This window comes from Indicator indicator, chromosome 9 (genome assembly GCF_027791375.1).
Source record: "Indicator indicator isolate 239-I01 chromosome 9, UM_Iind_1.1, whole genome shotgun sequence".
Taxonomy (NCBI): domain Eukaryota; kingdom Metazoa; phylum Chordata; class Aves; order Piciformes; family Indicatoridae; genus Indicator; species Indicator indicator.
This window is the reverse complement of record NC_072018.1, coordinates 14806112-14831522: the sequence shown is the minus strand read 5'-3', so window position 1 is coordinate 14831522 and position 25411 is coordinate 14806112. Positions and strand designations below refer to the sequence as shown.

Sequence of the window (25411 nt, the reverse complement as noted above, 5' to 3'; positions counted from 1 at the left end):
CAAAACAAAGCACTCAAAACAGCAGGTAGGCAGCTTTTTTTCCTCCATGCACTCACGGTGGAAACAATGTCTGTCAACCAAGGCCACTTTGTTTTCTCTAATTTAAAGCAGTGTCTAGTTCAGTCCTTTGATGGATGGACTCCCATTAGGAGTGGGAAAGTATTTTGCAAATATTACCTGTGCCCCAGGCTTAGTTAAAACCCATGAATACAGAACACCTACTGTGTTTTTGTTTTACTCCTAACAAACATACTATGTATGACTACCTACTTTTGTAAGAGATACTGAACCTCAATCTCACCTTAATTTTGGTGAGTTTGTGAACCTTTATTTTCTCAGAAAAATAAACTGTTCACTGAAATCTCTGTAAGTTTGATTAGAGCCTGAAAATTTTGCCCACAATCCTTTCATATCTGCCAGCCAAGCCAAAGACATGCGGTGTTGTCAGTTTCCTTACCAGGACAGTACATACAGACTCTGACAGTTGCCACAGGCGCTGAAGAATATGGGAATGAAGTGGCCGAGTTAGATAGAAAGATATGGAGATGGAATAACAAGCCTAAAATAAAAACAGATTATCTGTTCAGATGCATTTGCTTACTGAAGCAACAAAGACATCACCAATCATTTCCACAGAGTCCCACTCAGATACACGACTCGCCAGAGCAATCTGAAACATTGAATGGCACTGAAGAATTTCCTTAATTCGATAAAAGACCATTTTCAGCTTTCTTTCACTCAATAATTTTGGCTCCATATCTGAAAGGGGCTTCTCATATTCCTGTGGGGGGGGAAAAACAACACAAAACATAAATAAATTTAAACAGACAAACAAAAAATGGGTCTTCTACAATTAGAAAAATTTAACAATCTGCACACACCAAATCTCCCAACATTTGGCATGAAGCATCTGTCACAGAATCTATGTGAGTCCTATTACAGATTCTTTAAGGATTTGATTATTTTTCAAATTTCCAAATTAGAAAGCACAAAATATGGTAAGGTACCTCCAGGATTCTTTTGAGAGCATCCACATAATTCTTCTCACTGTCAACTACAGAGCCCAAAATATACCTTCTCACAACCTGTTGAAGAAACAAAGTTAATCTGAAGCTCTAACATTCATCATAGTCAGGAATGCTGATGATACAACTGTCACATTGATAAAACATAAGAAACTGAAAGCAATTTCAATACTGGAACTGCCAATAATAAATACTGTACCTCTTCAAATGTAATAAGATGTACTATTACTCTAAAATTATTTAAAGAGCAAAGCAGTTATTGCAGCTATATCTACACTCTTTGCTGGGTGTTGCAATTCCAGGCTTTACTTTTGAAACTTGTTCTTTAATTATAGATGTATACATTTAGGTATTGCTATAAATAACAATAATAGGTATAAGATGATGTTGCCTACTTCAGTGAGTTGATACAACAAAACAGGTAAGCAGTTTTCAAAATCAGGTTTCAAGATTAACTTTCCTTTTTTTAATATATATTTATTAGGAATAATCTGAAGGACAAACAAGACCACATTAATTGCCTTTTTAAAGTAAGACCATGCAAACTGTACCACTGAGGAAATATTTAAGTAAGTCAGCACTTTTTTGGGCATTACCATGCAGGATTGAAAACCTCAGCACATCTATATTCATACACATTGACAGAGTTGTAAGAGCTTCAGAAAATGCCACCATAATTCATATTTAGAAATTACAGGCTATTTATCACACCTTCTGCTTCTGTCAATCAGATGGAATGAATTTTGTGTGCAGGAAGGACTGGGGAACCAATCAGGTTTTAAATGTAAACTTCTCACTATCAGTGATTAGATCTCTTTTTGGTTTTAAAGATTTTTTTTTCTCACCAAAATCCATTTCCTAATGCAGCTCCCAGGGCTTTCAAAAGCAGCACAAGGGCAGGATCACACCACTCCCCATAACTACAAGGAAAAGCAACAGTGCTTCTTTTGCTATTTGAAGCTAGCCACAGAACTCAAATCTTAGAGTTGCTTCTCTCTGCTCCTAATTCTTACAGCCTCCTGCCTCCTTTACTATGGCTGTCTTTAATTCTTCACACTTGTCTTTTGCATTATTAACTTAAATGCAGGTTATGCGAGGATTTTCTTCTAAGTACTGACATTTCAGAGGAAACTTTCAAAAATATCTGAGGCCTTCCTTAAAGATATAGATGATAAAATTAGATGTGAATAATTTGTGTTTAGAATGAATTTAGCAGTGCCTTATTTGCTGTAATGTAAAACTCGACTTTTAGTCACACTTCATTCTTCTGAAAAGAGTAAACATCTGCTGAAAATATTTTTTTTCAGTCTCCATAATACACAAAATAGGTACTGCAATAAACACACACAACTCACAGAAGGCCTTACATTTATATCCATATTTTTTATTAGTAACAGTGACATACAAACAAACAATTTCTAAGGATTCAGGTCCCACTATTAAAACAAAGCAGAAGCCATTAGAGCTGAGACCCAACCCAGGGCATACCATTTAAAGTCACCAGGTTTTAAACAAAAGCTATTCTGCCACCTGCTGTTTAAAACAAGCACTTCCATAAATCAGCTCATTTGTGGCAGAGCTGAAAGGATGAAGGCCAGAAGCTCCTTCCAGCCCGGACTGCTCTGCCACAAATAAGCTGACTTATGGAACCCACATGGTTCCTGCATCTCAAAGTCAGGACTTGCGTTGGCCTCGTTGAGCTACTCAGGTTTTTCTGTCAATTTCAGCCCACCCAAAGCCATACTGACCAGCAGCCCCCAAGCTCCCAAACATGGCTTGCTGCACCCCTCCAATCTGGTATTACCACCACATATACATTGAAGCCAGTCATCCCAAAGGCACAAATGGACTGTGTTTCCTCAATCTGTTTCAAATCACCCTCCTTACAAACCCAGAAATAGCTCCCAGGAGCATTTGGCTGCATCACCTTCACGGGGACTGAGATGAATCCAGCCTGGATGCTTGTTCTCGCTCTTCCCAAGTATGATGGTACAACATTTAGTTTTGCAATCTTTTCATCACTGTGATGTTAGATGATAAAGATCTTACCCTCAGCACCACTTGGTCCCACAGATACTTGTGTGTCCAATTAGCCTCAGCACCCACTAACTGCAAGTAATGCTTCACTCCAGCAGGACCTGCCTTCTAGGCTCAGGGGCTTGAGAACAAACTTTTTTTGTGCCCTTTTTGTCACTAGGTTCCTCCCTCATCATGCAGCAGATTCCTGTTTTTCTTAGCATTCTTTTTGCTGCCAATGTACACATTAGAAACATTTCAGTGTTGCCTTTCACACCTCACTAGCTCCAGCTGAGCTTTGGCTTTCCTAACTCCGTTCCTGCTCACTTGAGCAGCTCCTCATGGGTGTATAAGCAACATACATGACCTACACAACAGCTACTAGTTTGCTCCAAACTAAGAGCATTCTATTTTTACAAAAGAGAGTGCATTTATTTGTAATTACAAAAAAAAAACAACAAACAAACAAACAAACAAACAAAAAAAACCACCACCACCCTAAACCAAACCAACCAGTGAAACTACGAAATATCTATTTGGAAAGGAGGAAAAGAGAGTGTTCAGACTGACGCTGAGACCTTGCATTCTAATGAAATCTTACAGCAGTGTAACAGTTTGGTTGTTGTATTGTTACAAGATTAGCACTTCACCATGCTAAACCCATGAGAAAAAAAAAAACCTTCACCAAGCAAACCAAAACACTTATACCATCTCTCCTCAACTGCCTGTATTTTTTCCCCTCATTTTCTGAAGGTACTGACCAACTCATAACTTGACACCACAAGAAACCAAAACCATTCATGTAGTTCTTACTTCTCATAACAATCCAGTAACATGAATGCATAGGATTTGTTTTCAGCCAAAATTTCTAACTGCTGATTTCAGTGTTTCTTAAAGTGTTTTTCACAGTTATTATAGAGTCTGAGGTAAAGAATAGCAAACTCTAATTTCATGCAGATTTTAAATTATTTGGGACAAGTCTTTTTAATCAGGAGAAGCCTTAAGATTCAGAGACGAGATAGGGTATTGCCCAGACTTAAATTACAAAAACTGGAGCATCTGGAGCAGTATTTTCTGACTCAATAAAAATGTTTACAATCTCTTCTTTTTTATTCAGAACCATCACATTTACTTCAAGTGTTCAGATAGTGAAACAATATCAATATTATAGATAATTTTAGAATGCAAAACAGCACTGTGCATCTCTGGTTGAATTCAGGACTGACACAACTATATGCACATATACCAATTTTCAACAAATTACTTAGTTCTGAATTTGATGTCCACTTAATTTAAACACTGGTATGTTTGAAGCAGAAGGCACCTGGAAGCCACTGATGTAAAGCAGAAGGGAGGAAAAAGAGAGTAGACATATTTCTAAAAGCCCTTTACCTGCTGCTGTGATAATCCTTCAGGCATAGGAGTCATAATTGCTTCTGTATGCATACAGTCCACATCAATAAATAAATTTAGGTCCTCTTCTTCCAGGCATGATGATCTATTATCTGCAAATAAACAAGTAACTAAGATGTCAACTTTTACAACATGTAGATGGAAAGAAGAATAATTTAAAAAAATAGATGCTGCCAAATCAGTAATTACACAGCATAGTTTCACTTATCAAACAAAAGTCATTTACCAGCACTTCTGCATCACCTGTGAAATCACAGACACCACCAGCAAAAGGTGCTCTAATACAGTACATCTTTCAAAGGTATCTCAAAATCCTAAAATCCCCACATTCTACACATCTTTTGCTAGACCTTTTCATAGTCAGGAGAACTGGGCTGCCCAGAGTGCAGGAGATGACAATTAAGGTTAAAACAGTTTAGCTCCAGGGATGGCAGTTCAGGGAATAAACGACTTTTGGAAAGAAATGAAACATACATGTAATATGATCAGGTTTAAAAAATTCCATACACACTTTCATAACTGATCTAAAATAAGTAGCCAAATGTGCCAAAATGTTGGCTTTTGCCAGAAAGTAAGGAATTCTGCATTGCTAATTTCATGCAAAAAAGCACCACCAAAGAGCAGTGCTAGGTGGCAGTATGCAACCAGCCAAACGATCAGACATCAGCAAAGGAAAAGAACATCATGAAAAAATTTTTCTTAAAACCAAAAAGGGACATAAGGAAAGCAGATCTGTTGGCTGGGAGGAATTCATGAATATACATTCAACAAACCTGCCACTAGCTCCCTGCTGATTTGGTAAGTGGCTATGAGATTAAACTGTCCACAAACACCCCCGTCTGCTACTTAACCCCTAGCAATGTAAGGTATGCAAGGTCCATCACATCACTGCCCTGCTGATGCAGATCATTTTCTCCTTTGCAACAGCAAAAAGATGAGGATAAATTTCTGTCTGTAAATTAGGTAATTTGAGAAGCAGTCAGACACCATGACAGGGATGTAAGATGTGTCCTGGTCCTTAAATACAGTATGCAGCTTTATGTTAGCTCATTGACTAAACGTCTTGTTCCATTCTTGTGACTTCAGCTTCCCAAAACTGTAGTTTTATAAGTTTGAAGTTACAATTATTCAATTATCTGGGTAGAAACTTGAGCAGAAAGATATATTACCTCTCAGACTTATCCTGAAGAAGTAAGTTTCTATTTAGTCATTACTCTCTGTCACTTGAAAAAATTAATTGTGGGCTACTGATGCTGGGGCTCATGACAGAGGGTTGACATTTGTTCCTGACCAGAGAAAGAACATACTTCCAGCTTTTTTGTTTTAGACCACTTTCTGTTCTTTCCAAGCAACTCATCTTCCATCAAAAAAATCCCCAAACTGCAAGAAAACAGAACAGTCCCTCCCACTACTTCCATTCTTAAGCAAGGAAAGTGTTTGTGATCCCTTGGCAATGACAAATTTTTAAAATAGACAACTACGACTCCACAAAACCATCACAACAGCAGATTTTCCTAGCATTCAGAAGTTACTAGATGAAGGGAATTGAACAGACTTAGTACCTTAACATAATTTCCATATACCAATACCTAGAAAGCACCATTTTTGTTGCTGGTGTTTTTAAGTGGACACTCCTCTGTGGTCCTCAGGTGTGTTAGCAATGAGAAAACTCTGTAGATGTAACAATGGATTATGATCTGTAGATGTAGCCAATGGACAGAGGCTCTATTGTATTGTAACTATCTCTTATCTGTGGATGTGACTGCTGGACAAGGCTTTATTCTTGTGACTATACGCAATGTAATAACAGAAGCTTAAAGGGAGAGATTAGAGGAAGCAAGTAGCGAAATAGATCTCTACCCACACTGTGAAACTGAGCTATGTGCCACTGGACCTTGGGGGGCAGGGGGAAAGTCATTGTGTAAGTTATGAAGAGGAGGGAGAATGAAGTAATGACCCTCAAGGGTACAAGATGACCACCCTTCTATCAGAGTGCAAGTGCAGTGGTGTTTTTACATTACCTAATCGAGAGGCACATTTTGCCTGCCTCTTGGCACGTACTGGCCCTGCGTGGCAGGATGCAGATCAGTATATAACAGATCCAGAGCTGCGAGACAGTGCCGCAACTATTCACCACCATTGTCGCCGCAGGGACGCAGCCTGCTAAGAGTTGGTGCCTCGCCACCTCGAGCTCTGGATTATGCTCCACTGCATACTATTCTAGCTATTGGGGTCGACAGCATGCGTGTAAGCCTTATGCTTTTGCTAGTATAGTACAGTTAATAAATTACTTTTAACATATATAACAGTGTATACATGTGTATTTTCTACTGTGCCTCATATCCTTGACAAACCTTTAACGTAATGCTCAGGTTTCTCAGATCGCTCAGGTTCTTGCCCCAAAACTAAAACTACTCAAGATGCATTCTCATACTGCTATCTGAACTGAGTATTATACCATACTTTATTGATAAAAAGCTGACTTTATGCATGCATTACTCAGCTCCCAGTTAAAAGCCTGTAGTTTTAGGCTGTGCCAAGAAAATATTCCACAGATCCTGAACAGAATGCAAATAAATCACCGTTGGATGCAAAAGGGAAAATAATGATAAAGTCTAAACAATCTCATTGGACAGACTACTAACACAAAGCTACTATGTATAAACTAACTTCCTCTATTTTCACTTCCTTCGCTCTAGCAGATACTAGCTGGCTTTCACTTACTGCTTGCTGACCTTGAATGTGTTCTTGTTGTGGTTAAGTACTAACAAGCGAGTCTCCGCTCTTTTCTCTTGTCCCATGTACAGGGGGGAAGGGAGCAGGGAGGGGGAAGCTGTTGGTAGTCCCCTGGTCTTGTCCAGGGGGTTCTTGTGCTGTCTACAAATTGTAAATATATGTAAATATTGTATATTTTGTGTGTATTCATTGCATTTAATATTTAGATTGTAGTTTTGCTTGTAAATACAGCTTCATTTGCTTTCCAAATGAGCTGGTCTGGCAATTTTATGTTGGGGGTTCATTTTAACCCACCACAGTCTGCTAGGCCATTCACCTCCTTTCTCAGAAATGACTAAAGAGTGTCACCAACACAGTATAAAAGAGGCACATACCTTGAGAACCGAAAGATTTTGTTCTAATGAAAGAACGACCCTTTTTCACAGCTGCTTTTGTCTTTTCAAGCCCATCTTTAGTACCTTCTCTAGCAGCTCTCATAAGCTTTTGCACCTGTAAGATTAAAAAAAACCCAGAGTCAACATGTTTGGTGAGTAATAGGAAGGTGTCTAAGCAGAATACCATGCAGAACACTTGTAATCAAAATACCTTTACAAAGAACACTGTCAAGTAGTGTAGGCTATAAATATAGCCCAAAGTCAAAGGAGTATATAGTAAATACACAGTAAATGCTCAGATCTGAGCACTTGTACTTTTCTATAATAAAACCAAATCTGGAGAAAGAGACTTACTTCATAACAATATTTTATACAAGCCTATAATAGCAGAAATGCTTAAAAACCCTTTCCGCATCAAACACCTAAACTCAAAATAACCTCAAACGCTCAGCTTTAGACTGTATAACAACTAAACACAATAAACAGATCATTTTTGGCCAGGGTTCTTGTCCATCTTCCAATGTCCCACTAACTCTGCCAAATTACTTCTGACCTAAACATAATCCCTTAGACTAGTTAAGAATATAGTTAACGTAAAACTGAAACACTATTTTGCAGAAAAATTTTACAACTGATAATTTAATTAATTGAAGAAATAAGTTGATGTAACTAAGAATTGCATAATTTTAGAGTAAACAACTATGGCAAAAGAGATTTCATGCATAAATAATAAAAATCAAGTGTTGTTTTACTAGGAAATGTTTAGTTTTTAAAAAAACTTGCTTTGCACTTTTGCTTTCCCAAAACGCTATTGTGGCAAAAAGAAAATATCTCCATTTCTGTCAAAACTGTGCTGACATCATCAACAACATCAGAACACAAAAACAAAGCTGTCTTGCTGCAGTCAGGCAATTTCTCAGTTTGAGATGAAGCTTTTCACAAAACCCCAGCCTTTTTATACTGGCTCCTTTCAGAATGCAGAGTAGGTGGATTCTGACTCCCACAATTTGACCACGTGTGGTCAGGCTAGCCCTGTGGAGCTATTCTAGTGTCTCAGAGAGGTGCCAGGGCTCTAAGCCTGGCTCACACTCTGGGATAAGGGCACCTGTCAGCAGGGAAGGACAACATCCTATCTCATCTTCTAAACTGTTACCATTAAAAACAAGCATGAGAAAAAGTCCTTGACAAAATACTTCTAAGATAAATTCCGTTACAATAACAACAATCCAGGACATTTAGAATTCATTTCATACAATTACTGTCTACTTTTTCAACTTAGTATTATAAGCAAAAAGAGAATATCGCTTATGTTGGAAATGCAATCACTTAAGCATTGCTAGTTACAAAAATCAACTACACTACCTTCAGCTCATGTTTTTGCTTTAGTTGCTGAATCTCTACTGCTCCCACAGTGTTTGCCATCAAATCTTTCATCTTTTTTTCATAATGCTCCTTTAACCGGGTTAGGTCATGAGAAAGCTACAGTGTACAAAAAGACACAATCTTTTCAACAGCCCGTAGCGCACGCTTCACGCTGCAGCACTCGCGGGTATCATGCACGGCGTCCCGTCTACCTACTGATACACAGACAGTGTTGGGCGCTGCAATTATCGTTCAGGAAAGATCCAAGCTGACAAATGGACCATCCCTCCAGTGCATCGCTGAGCTTTCTCAAACAGCCAGGTGCCTTTCTGATACAGGGGCAACTATGTGAAGAAAGGGGCAAAGTCACTTACGCTACACTAACTGTGTTTTAACTGCATTATGCACATCTCTTATAAACTATATGGAAACTCTGCAGAAGCTTGAACCACCAGCATCATTTGGTGGAGAACAAACCCTAGCAACTGTATTGCTGACAGTCCTTCAAAAAACTCAGCTGAAAAAATTCTTAAGGGCTGAAGAACTGCAGAGGTTGCTGGCAGCTCCAAAGATGAACAGTGCCAGCAAGGCAGGTAAGGACACTAGCAGGACAGGATACACTGTCTTGTAGTGCCCAGGTGCATCTACCACAGCCTCATCGTATGACCATAGGTATAGCCATCTCCTACATGAATGTATCCTTTTGCAAAGTAAGGAAAGGATCACAGAGAAATGCTCTGGAATACCAATTAATATTTGTTAAACATTTTGAGAAAGGCAGGCTAAAATATAACCAGAAAAAAGATACAAAAATTTGGTGCACCCTAAAGGAAGTCCAGTGGAAAAAAACCCAGAGGAAAAGTGTGAAGTGGTGTGGTTCCTGTCTGTGTTGCAGTAAAGAGCAGGGATGGTTTGGTTCAGGGTTTTCTTGTTTGGGCTGGTTTTTGTTTGAGGTTTTTTGTTTGGTTTTGGTGAGGGTTTTTTGGTTGGTTGGTTTGGGGGTTTTGTTTGCTTGTTTTTTACTTCAGCAAAAGGTTTCTGTCTCTCCTCAATCTCCATCAAACACCTTCTCTAGTTTCCTGACTTCTCCACCTCCCAGTAACCTGGGAGCACCAGTTTTTCTGATTTCTCCATCCACTAGCTAATGCATTCCTAGGCTCCTCATGCCCATCCTCACAAGACAATCCTCATAAACTTTTGTCAGGGGCCTGAAAACACCAGCTGCAGGGCAGTACCCCGGGCACCTCTCTCCTCCTACCGCTCCTTGGTCTCTTGCCCAGTCTCTGTGCCTGAACCTGGCACCATCACTCCCAACCCATTGCCTGCAGTTTCCTGTGTCCTGTGTTTAAAAAATGCTTTGTGCACCTGTATAAATAGATTCCTATAATGATAACCAATGCAGAAGCTGCAAGTAACAGGAAAAAAATAACAAAACACACAACAAAACAAACCAGCAGCCATCTTATGACTTGCACACTCACATGCAAATTAATTTCTCAATTTCTTCCAAAGGTGTTAAAAACAATAAAAATCAAAATCAAACTCAGTTTTCTTCAGTCTAGTTAAAAAATACTCTCCTTAAAGAAACAGGTGCAATAATTTAAACTTGTTCTAGTCAGGACAAAGCCAAAACAAAACCGGAGTATGAGCACTCGGCTTACAAACTGCTGATTTGGGTGGGCTCAAGTCTTCCATTTAACTGCTCACTCCCCCATTTCCAAAGGGCAGGCAGCAAGGAGTGAGGTGGGGGGAGAGCAGGTAATATGTACTGGAGGAAAACACAACCAGTGAGGCTTTTATTCTCATCAAGATAGGAAACCTGCAAAATGAAAACAAAGGTCTCATGGAAGAACACCCTGGGTGCTGCTACCCCTCCATCCTCCTGCCACAGGGGTGCAGGAACAGTTAACAGTACACATTTGTGAAGTGGCTCCTGAGTGTCTGCCCATAGCCAGCACAGACTGGGGGGTCCTGAGGATTGACTCCAGGCACTAAGCCTGCCCCATTGTGCCATGTACCCCTGTCCTCCATGCACTCAGAGCAGGGAACCAGTAGCAGGAGGCTGCCCAGGTCCCAGGCAAGACTTCCCTCTGACAGAAAGGGCATAAAGAGAGGAATCTGAACAGTGAAAGCATAGAAGTCCAGGCCTCCTCCCAATGTGCAATCAGATAGATACAGCAAAAGCAGGTGCTCATGCCATCAATGTTTTACTTCCTACTGTGGCACTAAGTAGCCAGACCAGAGATTTGTGATGCCATCTCCTTTCTTTCATTAATAAATAGTACAGATTTCTCTTTGATCACAAAAACACCCTTTTATTTTTGGTGGTTTTCTGGTTTTGTTTGTGGGTTTGGGGTTTTGCTGTTGTTGTTGTTTGCAGGTTTTGTTGGGTTCTTTGTCTTCTGTTGTGTTTTGTTTTGTTTAGTTTTTAAGCTGAGTCACCTTCAAACAACCTAAATTATATAGATCTAAGAGAGAAAGGTCGGGAACGCTGGTAAACATTTTTGTGACTTTTGAGCATCTGAAGGATCTCAAAAGTTCAAGCCTTGTCAGGCTTACCCCCATTTACCCCCCATCTTTTCCCCCACACTCATTTAACACTTACACTAATCCAACAGCTGCAAAAGAAGAAAAGGTGAGGAACTGTCCACAAGTAAAAATAACCTCATTTTTAATTTCACTTCCATCCAATTTGAATTTTGTTTTTTCTCGTTTTGTTTCTCCTTGTTTTTGTTGGTTTTGTTTTTTTAAGAAGCTTCTGTTTAATATTTTCGTTTTTTCCTTTCCCTGTTACATTTTGTTGTCAACCGTCACTCCCACACTGATTCACATTTCCTTTAAAAAATGCTGTTGGCATTGTAACTGGACTGAGGAGAAGGGAAATGCAAGTGAGGAAGACAAGTGTTGGAAATCAGAATAAATTCAGTGGCTGAGCAGCGTACATACGTGCAGGATACATACATGTCTCTTGTGGTTGCCTCGCAAAAAGGAGCTAGGAATTCCATTTTTACACTCAGAATCACTCTGCTCTTCATAGCTTTCAAACTCACTTGAACTCCACCCATATTCCAGCGAGCTGTTTCCACCATCATCACCATTTTCAACATCATCATAAATCATTTCCTCTGCAAGAATCAAACCAAAATAAAAGAAGCTACACTGAAATTTCTGTTCAATAACCAAATTACCTGTTCGGGATGCATTATGAAAAACTATACAGGCTTCTGTAGGCACATTTAAAAATACAAATTCAATCCAATACTCAAACAGCCAAAGTGGGTTGCCCAAGCACAGTACCAAGAGGACAGTGTTTCGCAATCCTTGTGAAAACATGCCCTGATCTAACTGCACTACTACTTTAAACTCCCAAAACATGAAGAAATGCAAAGGAAGTTTGAAGTGTAGCTGTGAACAACACACATCTACACTGAGAAGAATCATTCTTCCATTTGCAAGCTTGCCATTTGTCGCAACAAACATCTTCATCACCAGCTCAAAAGACAAATGCTAAAACATTTCAAAAACCTAATAAAAATTTTAAGTAGAACAGATCAGACCAAAGTACCAAGAAACACGTTACACTGTTTTTACGACTCGTCATTCTTACAACTCCACTAGTCACTAAGAGTTTCCCATAAATTCAGGTTACCTTGCCCATAATCTAGTCTAAGAAGCTGAAGTATTAACCTTTTCAAGATATAGAAAATTATATTGCAAAAGCTGACCAAAGTATCACCTGTCAGAGACACAGCTCTTTTGTTGACGCAGATGTCAAGTACAGCAAACTGACTCAAAACAAAATGGATTTTTTTTTAGTGCAAATTACTTTTCAGAAACAGGCATTCACCCCAAATGCATCATTTGTCATTACAAATGAAGAAGTGTGGACACTTCTGCCAGGGATCCCTATTGTCAGAGGTTATAAGATTGCACTGAAAACTGTCTCACTAAATTCAGTAAAAAAATCTGTGCTTTCATTTTAAGAATGAAGTTTTATTTCAATTGAGAAAAAGCATGTACTTGAAAGAAAAACTGACATATTTTACATATCTGTCTAAACTCCAGAGTCTCTGATTTTAAAAATACATTTTGACATTAAATACTTCCTAATTAACACAGATGAATATCCTCTAATTTGGAGGAATCAGATTTTAAGATTTTTTTTTTTTTTTAAGCTTCCATGCACATCAAGACTCCTTAAAATATACTGCCTGGAAAAGACATTTTAGTGATAACATAGCACAAAGAATAGGTTAAGAGAAACATTACAGTAAGTCAAGACTTACATAAGTCAAACTTTTGGAATGTCAGTATCAGGGCAGGATTTACCCAATGATTTGGTGGACGCACCTTGTCTATGTGTTCATGTAGACTGCGCTCTGACTATGACTGTTTTTGGACCTACCAATCACTAACAGTGTGTTCATTCCATTTACATATATTTTAGGTATTTAATGAATGTCTATTCAGCATGCACACACATAATTCCAGATTATATTGCTTTCAAGGTGGGCTGTATTACAAAAACCTCAAACCTGGTTCAGAGTCTGAATTTTCTCTTGGCACATCATCGTAAATTACTTCATCTGGGTCTAAAAGTAAAACAGAAAAACACATAAACAAATGAGAAACCCCTTAAAATTTGAATGAGACCAGAAAATAACGTTTAAGAGACATTTAGAAAATGCCTTTAATAACATGCTTTAGCTTTTGGTCAGTTCTGAATTGGTCAGAGAGTTGGACTAGATGATCAGTTGTAGGCTCCTTCCAAGAGAAATATTCTATTCTGTTCTAATGAATTTTGGTTAGACTGGTACATATGAATACAATGGAGATGTTACTCATTTTCCACTAGCATTCTGCTAGTACATTTAATCATCATTCAAATAATGCAATAAAGCACAAAACCAGTGTAAGATATTTGTGGTATTTCACATAGTTTATGATGGCCTTTGGCAGCCTCAAGAAATCTACTTCTACAGCCAACATTTCTCTTTTTTACAATACTACGATACATTCTGTGCTTATTGAGGGCTGCTCATTGCATTACTAAATGGCTGCAGAGAAGCTGCAATACAAATTTTTTTGCATATAGATAAACACATACTGTTGATTACAACTTAGAACTGACCTTCTATAGTTATACTTTGGTGCTCACTGATACTTACTTTCCATCCATGCTGTATTTGCAGGATCTGCCACCCACTTGGCCAGAACATCATCTTCTCCCTTGACCTGATTATCTTCACTTTAAAAAAAGTCCATAAAACAAAAGTATTAAAAGCTGCACCACAATGTTCTTAAAAAACGGTGAAGACAACATAATAAATATCTTGCAGATTCTAGTTCTCACTCCAAGGCTGCCAATTTCTCAAAACTGCTGCTACAGTATGCAGTTAGGAGATTAATAATCTATTCTATTTAATAATCTGACAATTCTAGTCAAGGAATTGAAAATGCTTCCCAATCTCAAGAAATATTTTTGGTTCTCAGTTCTACTAGAACAGAGAAAACTCTGAGAAGCAGCGAAACATAAAATCATAGAATCATTAAGGTTGGAAAAGACCTCTAAGATCATCAAGTCCAACCTTCTACCCAGCACCTTCATGTCCACTAGACCATGTCCCAACATGCTACATCTACTCATTAAGAGGTGCTCTTTCACTGAAATACTAAAGAAATTCTCGACTACATCAGGCTTGATAAGGCTATCATCCTCTCCTGGTTGATAATAGTGAGGCTGGACTTTCAGCAGAACATCCAGTTTTGCTTTCCCAGTGCTCCCCTCATAGACAGCTGTGGAGAAACTGAAGATACCTCTAGAGAAGCTACATCAGGAGAGATGTGGACAAAAATGAAGCTGGGGACTAAAGCACATGACCTACAAAGAAAGAGGTGGAAGACAGGCAGCCTATCTATTTTGGTGAAAAGAATGCTACGGTTTGCTCCAACAGCAGCTACAACTATCTGAAAGAGAGCTACAGAAGTGACAGAGTTGGTGTGAGGTTTTTTGTTTAGGTTTTTTGTGTGTGTGTTGGGGTTTTGTTGTTTTTTTTTATTTGCATTTGCTTTGGGAGCTGTTTTTTTTCCAGTGGCAGATGAGACATAAGGGAGAACAGTCAACAACTACACATTGGAAGATTTGGTTTGCACATTAAGGGCAAGTAGAGCAGGAAAGTTGCAGCAGCTTCAACCTTGGATGTTTTCAAGGCTCAGCAACCAAGGTCATGGCTGATCTAATGGCATGTTGGCAGTGGTCCTGCTGAAAGCAGCAGGCTAGACTACAAGATCGCCAGAAGCCTGTTGCAGCTGATATTACTATGCCTGTAAAAATCAAACCTAATTCCTTCAAAAATGCCATGCACAGCTATATGTACAGAACGTCAAATAGTGACAATTTTGTTACAGACAGCTATGGAATTAAAAAACATTTAAATGAACATAGGAGCATCACATCAGAAAAATAAAATATCAAATGTAAGCTTTCTTAGGAATTAAGGTTTTACAAATAATTAAAACATGCTGAACTGGCAATCACCTATTCTGAGGCTCCTCTGAGTTTACAGAATTATAATGGCATTCCTCAGTTGCTGACTGTATACCTGCTAAATAGAAAAAAAAAAGGAGAAAAACCATCAAAATGCTTGGAATAAAATGTCAGCATTGTTCAAATAGTACATTTTAGCCCACCAAACTGATTTTACTAGTTCATTGTTAATACATAATGCTTCTATACAATATCTTTATTCTTAAACACGTCTGAAAAATAGAAGCTTCTTCACACTACCCATTTTTGCAAAGGAAAGAATGCAAATCACAGCAATTTGGTATAAGAGCTCTTAAGAGAAAAATCACAATGTCTGATGCTTTTAATTCTAATCTCTCAAATGTATATTTCTCTACAGGTAGCAACTACTACACAAACATTTACTTGCCAGTGTTCCAAAGGCTGCCAAAAAAAAGCACCACAGTACATTGAATTACAGTAGAATTGCTGCCTAACTAAAAAATAGTACATTCAAAATACAAGGAAAAAAAAAAGCAGGATATGATATGGGGAGCTTCCTGTTCTTTGTGCTCTCTTGACATTAAGCTGTCCTCTCTGCCAGTTCTGGTTAAAAAAATGGGGATTGATCCTGTTTCTGTAATAATCCAAGTTTCTTCTTCTGTCTTAAAATTGTGCTAAAGGACAAATAGAATTTCTCAAATCGTCAAGGAAAAGATCCTACAGAAACTCTGAATCTAGAAGGATTGGAAAGTAAACAAACAGAAGTGCATATAGAAAAGGTAAAAGGGACAAGAACTCTGCCAGGACCTTCATAAAGCACGATAAAGTATAAGAAGAAACTGTGTGGCTTTAACACTGAACTACGCTTCTGGAAATTATTTCATTATATTAAAAGGGTATCCTTAGTGACAAGATAAGACAGGAGTCATTCCTTGTACTCTACATTTGTAATCGGATGGCAGCAAAATAAAGGTCAAGCAACACCAACTTAAAGAAGGGTTAAGAAAGAACTGACTTATGGACTTGTAAAATATGCACATTTTTTTTCTTATGCATCTTTACTTAGGTAACTCAGTCCTCGTATGGCATGCAAAGTTCTGTAGGAATATTTTTATTTTCTTTTTATAAACTGACATTTTTCTTCCAAGTCTGGCAAGTAATGTTAGTTCATACTGGAGGAGAGAGTTCTTTCGCCATATTCACACAAAATCTCACACGTCTAGGCTGAGCACTACACAAGCATTTACAAAACAGCACAGCTACCTGAAGTTAAATAAGGATTCCCCTTCAAATAAAGCAAAGTGTGCAAATACAGTACCTTCTTCATCTACAGAAACACTACGTATGATGACAGGACTGGAGTATGCTGGTAGCATCAAAGGTAAATTTGATGGCACAGCATAGCCACAGGGGACAGGAACAGAATATCCACCAGACAAGTTTGGACTGGCACATTCATCTTGAGGACTTGGTTCTGGTGATGAGGATGGATCCTTGTCTTGGATGGGTGAAATATTTATTACAGAGTAGGGATTTACTTTAGCTGGAGGGCCTTCCACAGTAGGTCCTGGCGTTTGTAGCTTCTCATTGCTTTCTGAATTATCATCCCCTTTAGTTGAAAAATTAAATAAAATATGAAGTTTTTTTTAAATATCTGTTCAAGCTGCTCTCTGCAGCTAAACCCTAAACACTGATATGATCCTTGCCATGCAGATTGCTTACAATCTATGACTCCAAGAATTTCCACACAGTAGTATTATCCTCCCCATTTTACAGATGGGGAATGCAACAGCAGCAGAACAAGCTGGGGTACAAAGATTTCTGTTGGGAAAACAATAACTGGATTCTAAATTCCGAATAAAATTTCTGACAAGTAGGCAGGGTCCTCTTTTGCTTGTCCTAAGCACAGAGCTCAAAACAGCCTTAAACCCTGAGGGTTAAAATCTGGATTCTAGATGAATTTGGATATTATAAACACAAAAAAAAAAACATTTTAGAAATCACAGTGAGGAGACAAAAAGTTCACTGGAGGGACACTCGTCATAGAAAAGTCCTGAAAATGTCTGTTAATCAAAGGGGCAAGAAAATAACTCTCCAAGTTTTCCTTTTTGAAAACAAATTATTTTCTGTTATACAAAGTTCCTGGTATTTCTTGAGACATGCTGAGGTACTGCAGAACCAAAGGCTCCTCTGAAGTATCCCAAGTGATCAAAAGTTTTTGAGCTATAAGTACAACTTCTCAAAAGTGTGAGCAAGCCACAAAATTTCAGGGAAAGATGGTATTTAAATTCCAGGTTATCAAACTGCATGGTCACCTGAAGAGTTATCTGTCTTTTAATCACCATGAGCATAATGGCTCTGCTTACAAAAGAAAACTGGATCCAAGTCAGCAAAATCAGCTGTTGTCAATTTGAACATAACACAGTGATTTCCAGGCTATATCCGGGAACATCTGCATGTAACGAATGTTTTAATGTTTAATGAAATATTACTTCTGGTTATGAACAAAATGTATACATCCAGGCTCCATTTAGTTTTGTGCATGTCATCTGAAGATCAACAACCAGTAAGCTTAGCTGTGAAAGCAGTTTATCTTGAGCCATCCACATGCCATTAGAGCTGCAAGGGCATAAAGTTTTCCTGTGACTGAGTCCAATCCACTGGTTTGGATGGCACACTTGGATGGAAAACCTCAAAGGAACTACAAGTGATAGTTGTTTGTCTTGTCAAATCTATCATATGTGCAGCTAGCAGGAATATTCAAAATGCTTGTATGGTATTTCCATGGAAACTTCTTTTGACAAGTGTTTTTATTGCATCATGAAGAAAAGGCATCCTATCATCATCCTGACTATACAGCCTAGTGGAGGCTCAGCCCAACAGGCTGACTTACCTGTGGCATTAGCTTCTTGGTGCTCTATGTTATTTCCAGGACCAGGAGGAGGTGGCACAAGGGCTTGCCTGTCTGCTTCTGGTATCTCATCTCCACTGTCAAAGTCAAACTGCTCTCCCTCATCCTCCTCTTCATTGTTCATATCCACAGTTTTTGGTTCATGCTCTAGAGCTGTGCAGAAAGACAAGCTTTTGGTTGTTTGCTCTTAATAATGATTTCACAGGACCACTAAGTGTTCCACATTACAGATGAAGCTTATAAAATGAACCCTTAGATTTTGGAACAGAACAAAAGCTCCCTGACACACTGATAACCTCATGGTTTTCATAAATCCTTTAGGGTAAACAATGAAATTACTTGGAAGGTAATTAAGAAGTGATAATGCAAATACCCTTGTTTTTTTCAGAATGAAGCAAAACCAAAATACTTAAGTAGCCAATACTTTAAACAGCAAAAGTTCACAGATTAATTTGCACAGAGACTTAGGGACTTGGTACTTCAGGACACTCTTCCTGTCTAACTCAAGTTTTTAAGTCTACTCTTTCTTAACAATGTTGAAATGCCACTAACAAATTTTCTTCACACACATCATGAAACCCCAGCAGATTGGTTTTTCTACCACAATCTGAGATAGTTTTATACCAAGGACCTCATGCAACACGCTGTTAGTCCTATTAATACACAGAAGGTGCACTTTGCTCAAGCTGTAGGGGTTGACTTTTCAGTTCTTAACTTTGGAAACTTAATGACTGATATAATTACACCCTAGTATGGATAGGAACGGGAGCATAAGGGTGGTTTTTCATTTGCTTCTGAAGGTGCTGCAGCTCAAATTTGGCGCAGTACATGGGGCTGGGACCAAACAGCATAAAGATGTCCCTAGCAGTTTCCCTCCATGTTCTTACCCACAGGAGCCTGGAGAACACACAAAGATTTAAACTGCTGTTTTTTGACGTGTGTTCATATTGAAAGAAGCTAGCTCACAGCATCCAAACCTTCTGTCAGAGGCAACGCACAGAGAAGGCATAGCCAGATCAACTGCAGGAAGGGATACTCAAACCCATCAGCCTCCTTCCTGCTTCTAGAAGCCTTCACTGCAGCTCTCTGAATCAAAAGGGCTTCACCTCTCCCTCATTAGACTTGCTTTAGCTGCTCTCCCACCTTCTGGAGGAGAAATCCTTATCAGAAGTCACCTTAAGGCAGAAATGTCATCTGAAAACTTTTACCCTTGCTGACTGTCCTCCCAAGCTCTTCCTCAAACCCACAATAACAACTTATCTGCTGGTAATCAAGAACATACTTAAAATGTTTATTAAAAAAACCCATGTAACTATAGCATGAAGATATCTCCAAAACAGGTGAATATATAAATACACCAATACATTATGAAAGTATACATCCAGCTGATAGGATTCCCCCTGTCCCTCTCTTCAGGTGATGCAACATGAAAAACAAAGCTTGATGATGACTGGATGTCCTGAGTCATGATGGTATCGTCAGCTTTTCTACCATCCAGACCATCTTTTGTATCTTTATGATAAAGCCCCAACAAACCACAGCTCTAGGCTGCTTAGATTGTCATGGTAATAAGCATTGCTGCCAAGGCTTCTGTTTCTTCAGGCAGGCTGAGCCAGCATATTTTATCACAGCCACAAATAACAAGATCTTTCATGCAGTCTCTCTGCAGGAGAAAAAGTGAACTAATTGCAAAAATAGAAAGGAACAAAAAAGGGGTTATTCTGCATTTATTGTTATGGTTTATGGCTCAAACAGCAGGACATTTAATTTAATTTTAATGCTTTTTAAAAAAATCCTTCTGTAGGAAGTCAGCCTTTGGATTAAGGCCTTTCATTTTTGCTTCTGTCCACTAGCAATGTTATTTTTTTTCATGAAAGATGCAAGACGTCCTACAGAGCTCTTCCAAGTGATTCAAGACAATCACAGCATTCTTCCCAAATCAGCATTCATCTGACCTGACTGTACTACTTGCTGTGTTACAGTAATGGGGAAAAGAACTAAAAGGAGACGGAGTGTTTTACTTCTGTCTTTTTTTCATTTCATGTTTTCAGTATGTTTGAATACTTCAGACTTGGAAAACACAAACCTGTGAAACATTAAGTAGAGTGTTTTTTGTGGTACCAGTGTGTGACACATTGGTGATGCAGACTAGGCAGCTAAGTAAGTAGACAGCAGTCACAAGCAGTTAGCACCACAAATCCGAAACTTTTCACATACACTTCTATCTGCCACTCCTCGCACTGTGCTATGCAAGAGAACCAAGAGCAACCACTTCAGATACATAAAGTAGCTCTGTCTGCACTTCGGTGTGAGGAGGGGGGAAGATGAGGTTACTGGAATGAGTTGGTCATTTCTGCATGATTTGGCCACTCAGGAAACTGGGGCATTGCTGGAGCAAGGCTCAGTAAGAGCCATGAACCACCCTGCTCACTGGAGACGAATTCTAGGCATCAGCAAATTAAAAAAAAAAAAAAAAAAATCACATATGCATACAAAATGTTCAAGCCACAGAGGAAAGCAGCAGGCATCTCTGCATTTGTGTGCATGCTAGGTTCCAGAGCTTCAGGATCCAAATACTTCCTTAGGGCATCTCAAGGTAACTTAGGTATCAAATGCCTAATAACTCTCTACTTTAGTATTTTCACACTGATGCGATTCCCCAGACACTCAAACCCAGCCCGGTGTCATTTCTCAGAGACAGAGAAGAGCTGTCACTAGAAAAAAAACTGAAGTAATTTGAGACACTAGAAGACAAAGAAATTACTCAGGACCCAGGAGCAAAATCTGGTCAACTGATATTCAGTTCTCCTTCTACATGCCTCCCCATTCCCCCTACGAAAGCAACCAAACCATATTTTATGATTGTGGGAAGAAATTTTAAAGCAGGATTAACACAGATGTTAATACTGCCCTGTTTTGTTTATTCAGAAATGTTTACTTTGCATTGTAACTGAACAAGGCACAGAACCATGTAACTGGGCACTACAGCCTCAAATGATGCCCAAAATCACATCACTGATGAGATAGCCAGTTCAGATTACAAAACAGGCCAAAAAGGGAGAAATCCTTGTCTCAGATTACATGTCCTTTTGAAAGGGCAGACTGGAGACAAGCATCCTCCTCACTTCAGAAAACTAAAACTGTATTTCAGCTCTGTACCACTTCTGCATTTGCTTAATTCTGCAGGTATAACGATAAACTTCAACCTTTTAAATTTACAGATCCCTTCAGTCTCACACTTCATAAAAGTATTCCACTTAAACTCTTAATCTCAAGGAGATTTGATGGGAAAAGTATTTTAATAATACATATAAAGAATGTAGACGGCTTTTTGCTTCAACTGAGGAACAGTTCAGCATTGCAGATAAATACAGATTATGTCATAAAAAAAAAGTGATCTTCAGTAACTACAGCTTTGAAAATCTATCCTTTTTTCTACAGTTGTTTTATATCAACACACACACGAAAGCACTTGTGAAGTGCTACAGTAAATTAGGAAGACAGAGCACACATTTGGGCTGAATCTGGCTACAAAAAAATACCCAAACACTGTAGCTCTTGCAAAATTGCATGCTCATGAAGCAACCCCCAATTCCTCCAATGCTTTAACTGTAAATCAAAAGAATCAAGTTAAAAGTGCACTACCAGGCAATGATGTTTGCAGAGGAAAACTGTGACGGTGAGGAGGGGATTTCCAAAGGTATACCCCACTCATACACCCCAACCAAAAAAATAAATTAAAAAAAAAAAAAAAAAAAGAAGAGACAAATCACACACAGGACAACTATTTCGTTGGGATTTTTTTTACATAATTTGAAAATGTCTTGGGTTTTTTTGTTGTTTGTTTTTTCACCCGCAAAGTAATATTCACAGACTGCTTAGCGTTACAAAGCCTGCCTGGAACTACTTTAAATAATTAAATTAGTTACTAAAAATCCAGTTTGTCCTTTCACCTCTACTCATACCCTTAACTTTACACATGCCAATCAGAGATGTAAGAATATGCTTATTGATTAAACTTTTTCATCTATGGCAATACCATAAAATTGCAAAGAAAATGCTTTGGGGAAATTCTTGCATTTCTAAAAATGTCTACTTGGAGTTCTAAAGTGTTTTAAAAAAATCTGATATAATGGAAAAAATGACTTCAAGTTAAATGAAGTGTGAATGTGTACATTTAGGATTAGAAAGGAATACATACTCTAACAATTGTTAGCACAACACGGGTTTGTAACTTCTTTCAGTGGTGTGTTATTCAGTGAAATGACTTTTCCTTAAGCTTACTTCAAAACCAAACCTAGTTAGGGTGTGTTTAGAGAGACCTGCTGGGGCATAAGCAAATTACAACAATTTTTACTTCCTCTGCCAATAGTAAAGCATTCTTGGCACCATCTGCTTTGCCACTCATTTGCCTGAAACTATTTATAGTTCAATGTAATACTGCTACAGAGTAAAAAGATTAACACTCATTTTAAAACCAAGATTAAGCTAATGAAGCTTCATTAATAGCTTACTTCAACAGTTTATTTTAGAGATACAGAAGCAAGACAAAACAGCTCTGCACTTACTATCAAGTGCACTTTGAATACAGTACAAACACGAAGCGGTGAGAGAGAGGGAAAGGTACCCCAAAACTCTGTCCACCATTACAACTGTGAAAACCAGAGATGGTCCTGAAGAAATCAACTGAGTTTATTCCACAGAACAGCATGATAAAAGAAGAAACAAACAGAACCCCAAGCAGGAAGAATCCAGCAGTCTGAAGCACAGTAACAACAAGCATGGAAGCCCTGAACACAAACAGGCATGCTGCCACCAAGAAATAGGAATATTCTATGCTATAGAATTAGGTTTTCAGGTTTGAGAAATATCTTTAGAAATCCAAGTAAAGCTGCCATATAATTGGGAATGTCATCTTTGCAATCAGTCATAGTCCTTAGTTTTGATTTTAAAGGTATCTGGAAACCATGGAACAAAAAGAGGAAATGCATCTATTATATTTGAAAGATTCCATGGAATCATAGAATACATCAGCTGGAAATAGACCCTTGAAGGTCGTTTTGTTCAACCCCTCTGCAGTCAGCAGGGACGTCTTTAACTAGATCAGGTTGCTCAGGGCCCCATGACAAAGAATTTTCTAGAGAGTGCAGGACAGAGTAAATATGCATGTTCCTAGAAACAAACACTATTTTTACTTTCTCTGACAGCCAATTTTCTTCCAACACATAATTATTTAAATTTTGGGGGGGAGATTATAGTCTATAGTAAAATCTCTCTGGCATATGCCTTTTCTTTTCCCCTAAATGAAAAATGTTTTTAGTCACTTATCATATCACCACCTTACACTGACGATTACACAAAGTGTAAAATGCTTCAGATGGAAAATATTTAAATTATTATTTAGTGAAAAAATATTAATACGATTAAACCTAAAGCAGACTGGACTGAGAGGAACTGCTTTTTTTTATTCTCATTGGCAGTTTTAAAATGTTTTAAAACATTTATCTGTTCTAGTCATGTAGTTTGGATTACAAGAAGATATTGGGACTGCATAAATCCACCTTCAAAGGACATTTTCCAAATGTTTCAGCTTTCTACAAATTCTCGAGTATCTTGAAATACTCAAAACTTTTCAGCAAAAAACATTTTTAAAAATTCACTAGCTCAGAATATTTTTTAGCTATTACAAAATTTTATAACTTACAAAGGTTACAAATCAAAGCGAGTGCCCAGGCGCAGCAAACAGAGTGCTTATTATTTAAATTCCAGAAATTTCTCAGATGCTTGCCTTTTCTGACTCTTCTTTCCGAAGAGTTAAAAATCTGCCATGGTCCTTATGTACGTGTACAATACACTAGACAGAAATAAGAAATGGAAGATTGCAGATACTGGGAAATAACTGAAATTTTAAAGTTAGTACTTTTATAAAAGTAAACATGTGGGCCCAAGCTGACTGTGCTCCATGACAAATGGACTCTCAAGATGTTCACTTTTTATTTCAGGTGAAATTTCATAGCAGAGGTTTGGCATTTGTCAGGAAGGTGAACCTTATGCTAGTAAACACTCATGCCTGCAACAGGACCCCAGTTTGGCCAACTTGTAATCTCCAGAAAATGAATGTTGAATCATGTATTCAACAGAAACTTGCAAAAAAGGTTTTAAGAGACCCAGTTGCCACTGGACAGCCTCCAGTTTCTCCCAGCCTTCTTAGCACTCATCAGACTGCATTCCAGATAGCAAGCAACACAGTATTTTTACCAGCTCACATCTCCCACTCGTGACCACTGCTTCAGTAGCAGGACAGCAAATTGAAGTTGTACCCAGCTTAAGAATTTCTCTTCTGCCCTTCCCCAGATGACATCTCCACTGGCACCTGAACAGGGAGAGGGGTAAGGTGTGTCTGGGCAGGGCAGGAGGGACTCTGTAAGAGGCAGAGTGACTTTTAGGAGCAAGTACTCCTGCAAAGGCTTCCATTCAATAACACTTCCAGGTCAGAGCGTGACATTTGCGCTGCAGCACACCTCTGACATCTAAAAATCAGCTCCTCATATGGTTATGCAGGTGAAAAGTGTATATTTTGCTGGGGGAAAAAGTTCTAAAGCAAAACTGTGTATATAGAAAGAGACAAGTGAGCACTCCTTCCTGTGGGAAGCAGATCAGAGCCAAGGACTTCCACTGCCCTTTCACTTGCAGTTGTGCTAAGCTGGCATCACAGGAAATCCGGGTCCCTGTGGCACAGGCAGGCTGCTAATTATACAATGCTTGTGCTCACATCCAAAGCACAACCACGTCAGTTACAAGTCTCTGTGGAAGAGTTACCAGAAAACCTCAACAAACCCAGTACATACTCATACAAAAAGTGTTTTCAGTGACAGAAACAACAGCAAAACCACATGAACTAACAGGCTGTCCTTGCAAGCAAACAACAAAGAAATAAGCGAAATGTCTCTACTATTTCCTAAATGCACACATTACATACTAACTATGTTGCCAATCATGCACAACAGACATTAGTCTCCTGGATAAAAAACAAGCTCAAAATTGTCAAAACAACGATGAATCTGCC

At 38.6% G+C, this 25411-nt stretch overlaps 1 protein-coding gene across 1 annotated transcript in view; it reads right to left on the bottom strand.

The window, feature by feature from the left end:
* Window positions 1–25411, bottom strand: part of ARHGEF10 (Rho guanine nucleotide exchange factor 10) — a 98940-nt gene that overhangs the window by 62695 nt on the left and 10834 nt on the right. Inside the window, exons 2-12 of the mRNA XM_054383770.1 lie at window positions 18328–18498; window positions 16753–17043; window positions 15465–15528; window positions 14095–14174; window positions 13462–13518; window positions 11888–12051; window positions 8927–9043; window positions 7565–7679; window positions 4434–4546; window positions 1008–1085; window positions 602–781 (exon numbers count right to left, since the gene is read on the bottom strand). Of these exons, the coding sequence (XP_054239745.1) occupies window positions 602–781; window positions 1008–1085; window positions 4434–4546; window positions 7565–7679; window positions 8927–9043; window positions 11888–12051; window positions 13462–13518; window positions 14095–14174; window positions 15465–15528; window positions 16753–17043; window positions 18328–18498 (1430 nt within the window). The remainder of the gene's footprint in view (window positions 1–601; window positions 782–1007; window positions 1086–4433; window positions 4547–7564; window positions 7680–8926; window positions 9044–11887; window positions 12052–13461; window positions 13519–14094; window positions 14175–15464; window positions 15529–16752; window positions 17044–18327; window positions 18499–25411) is intronic.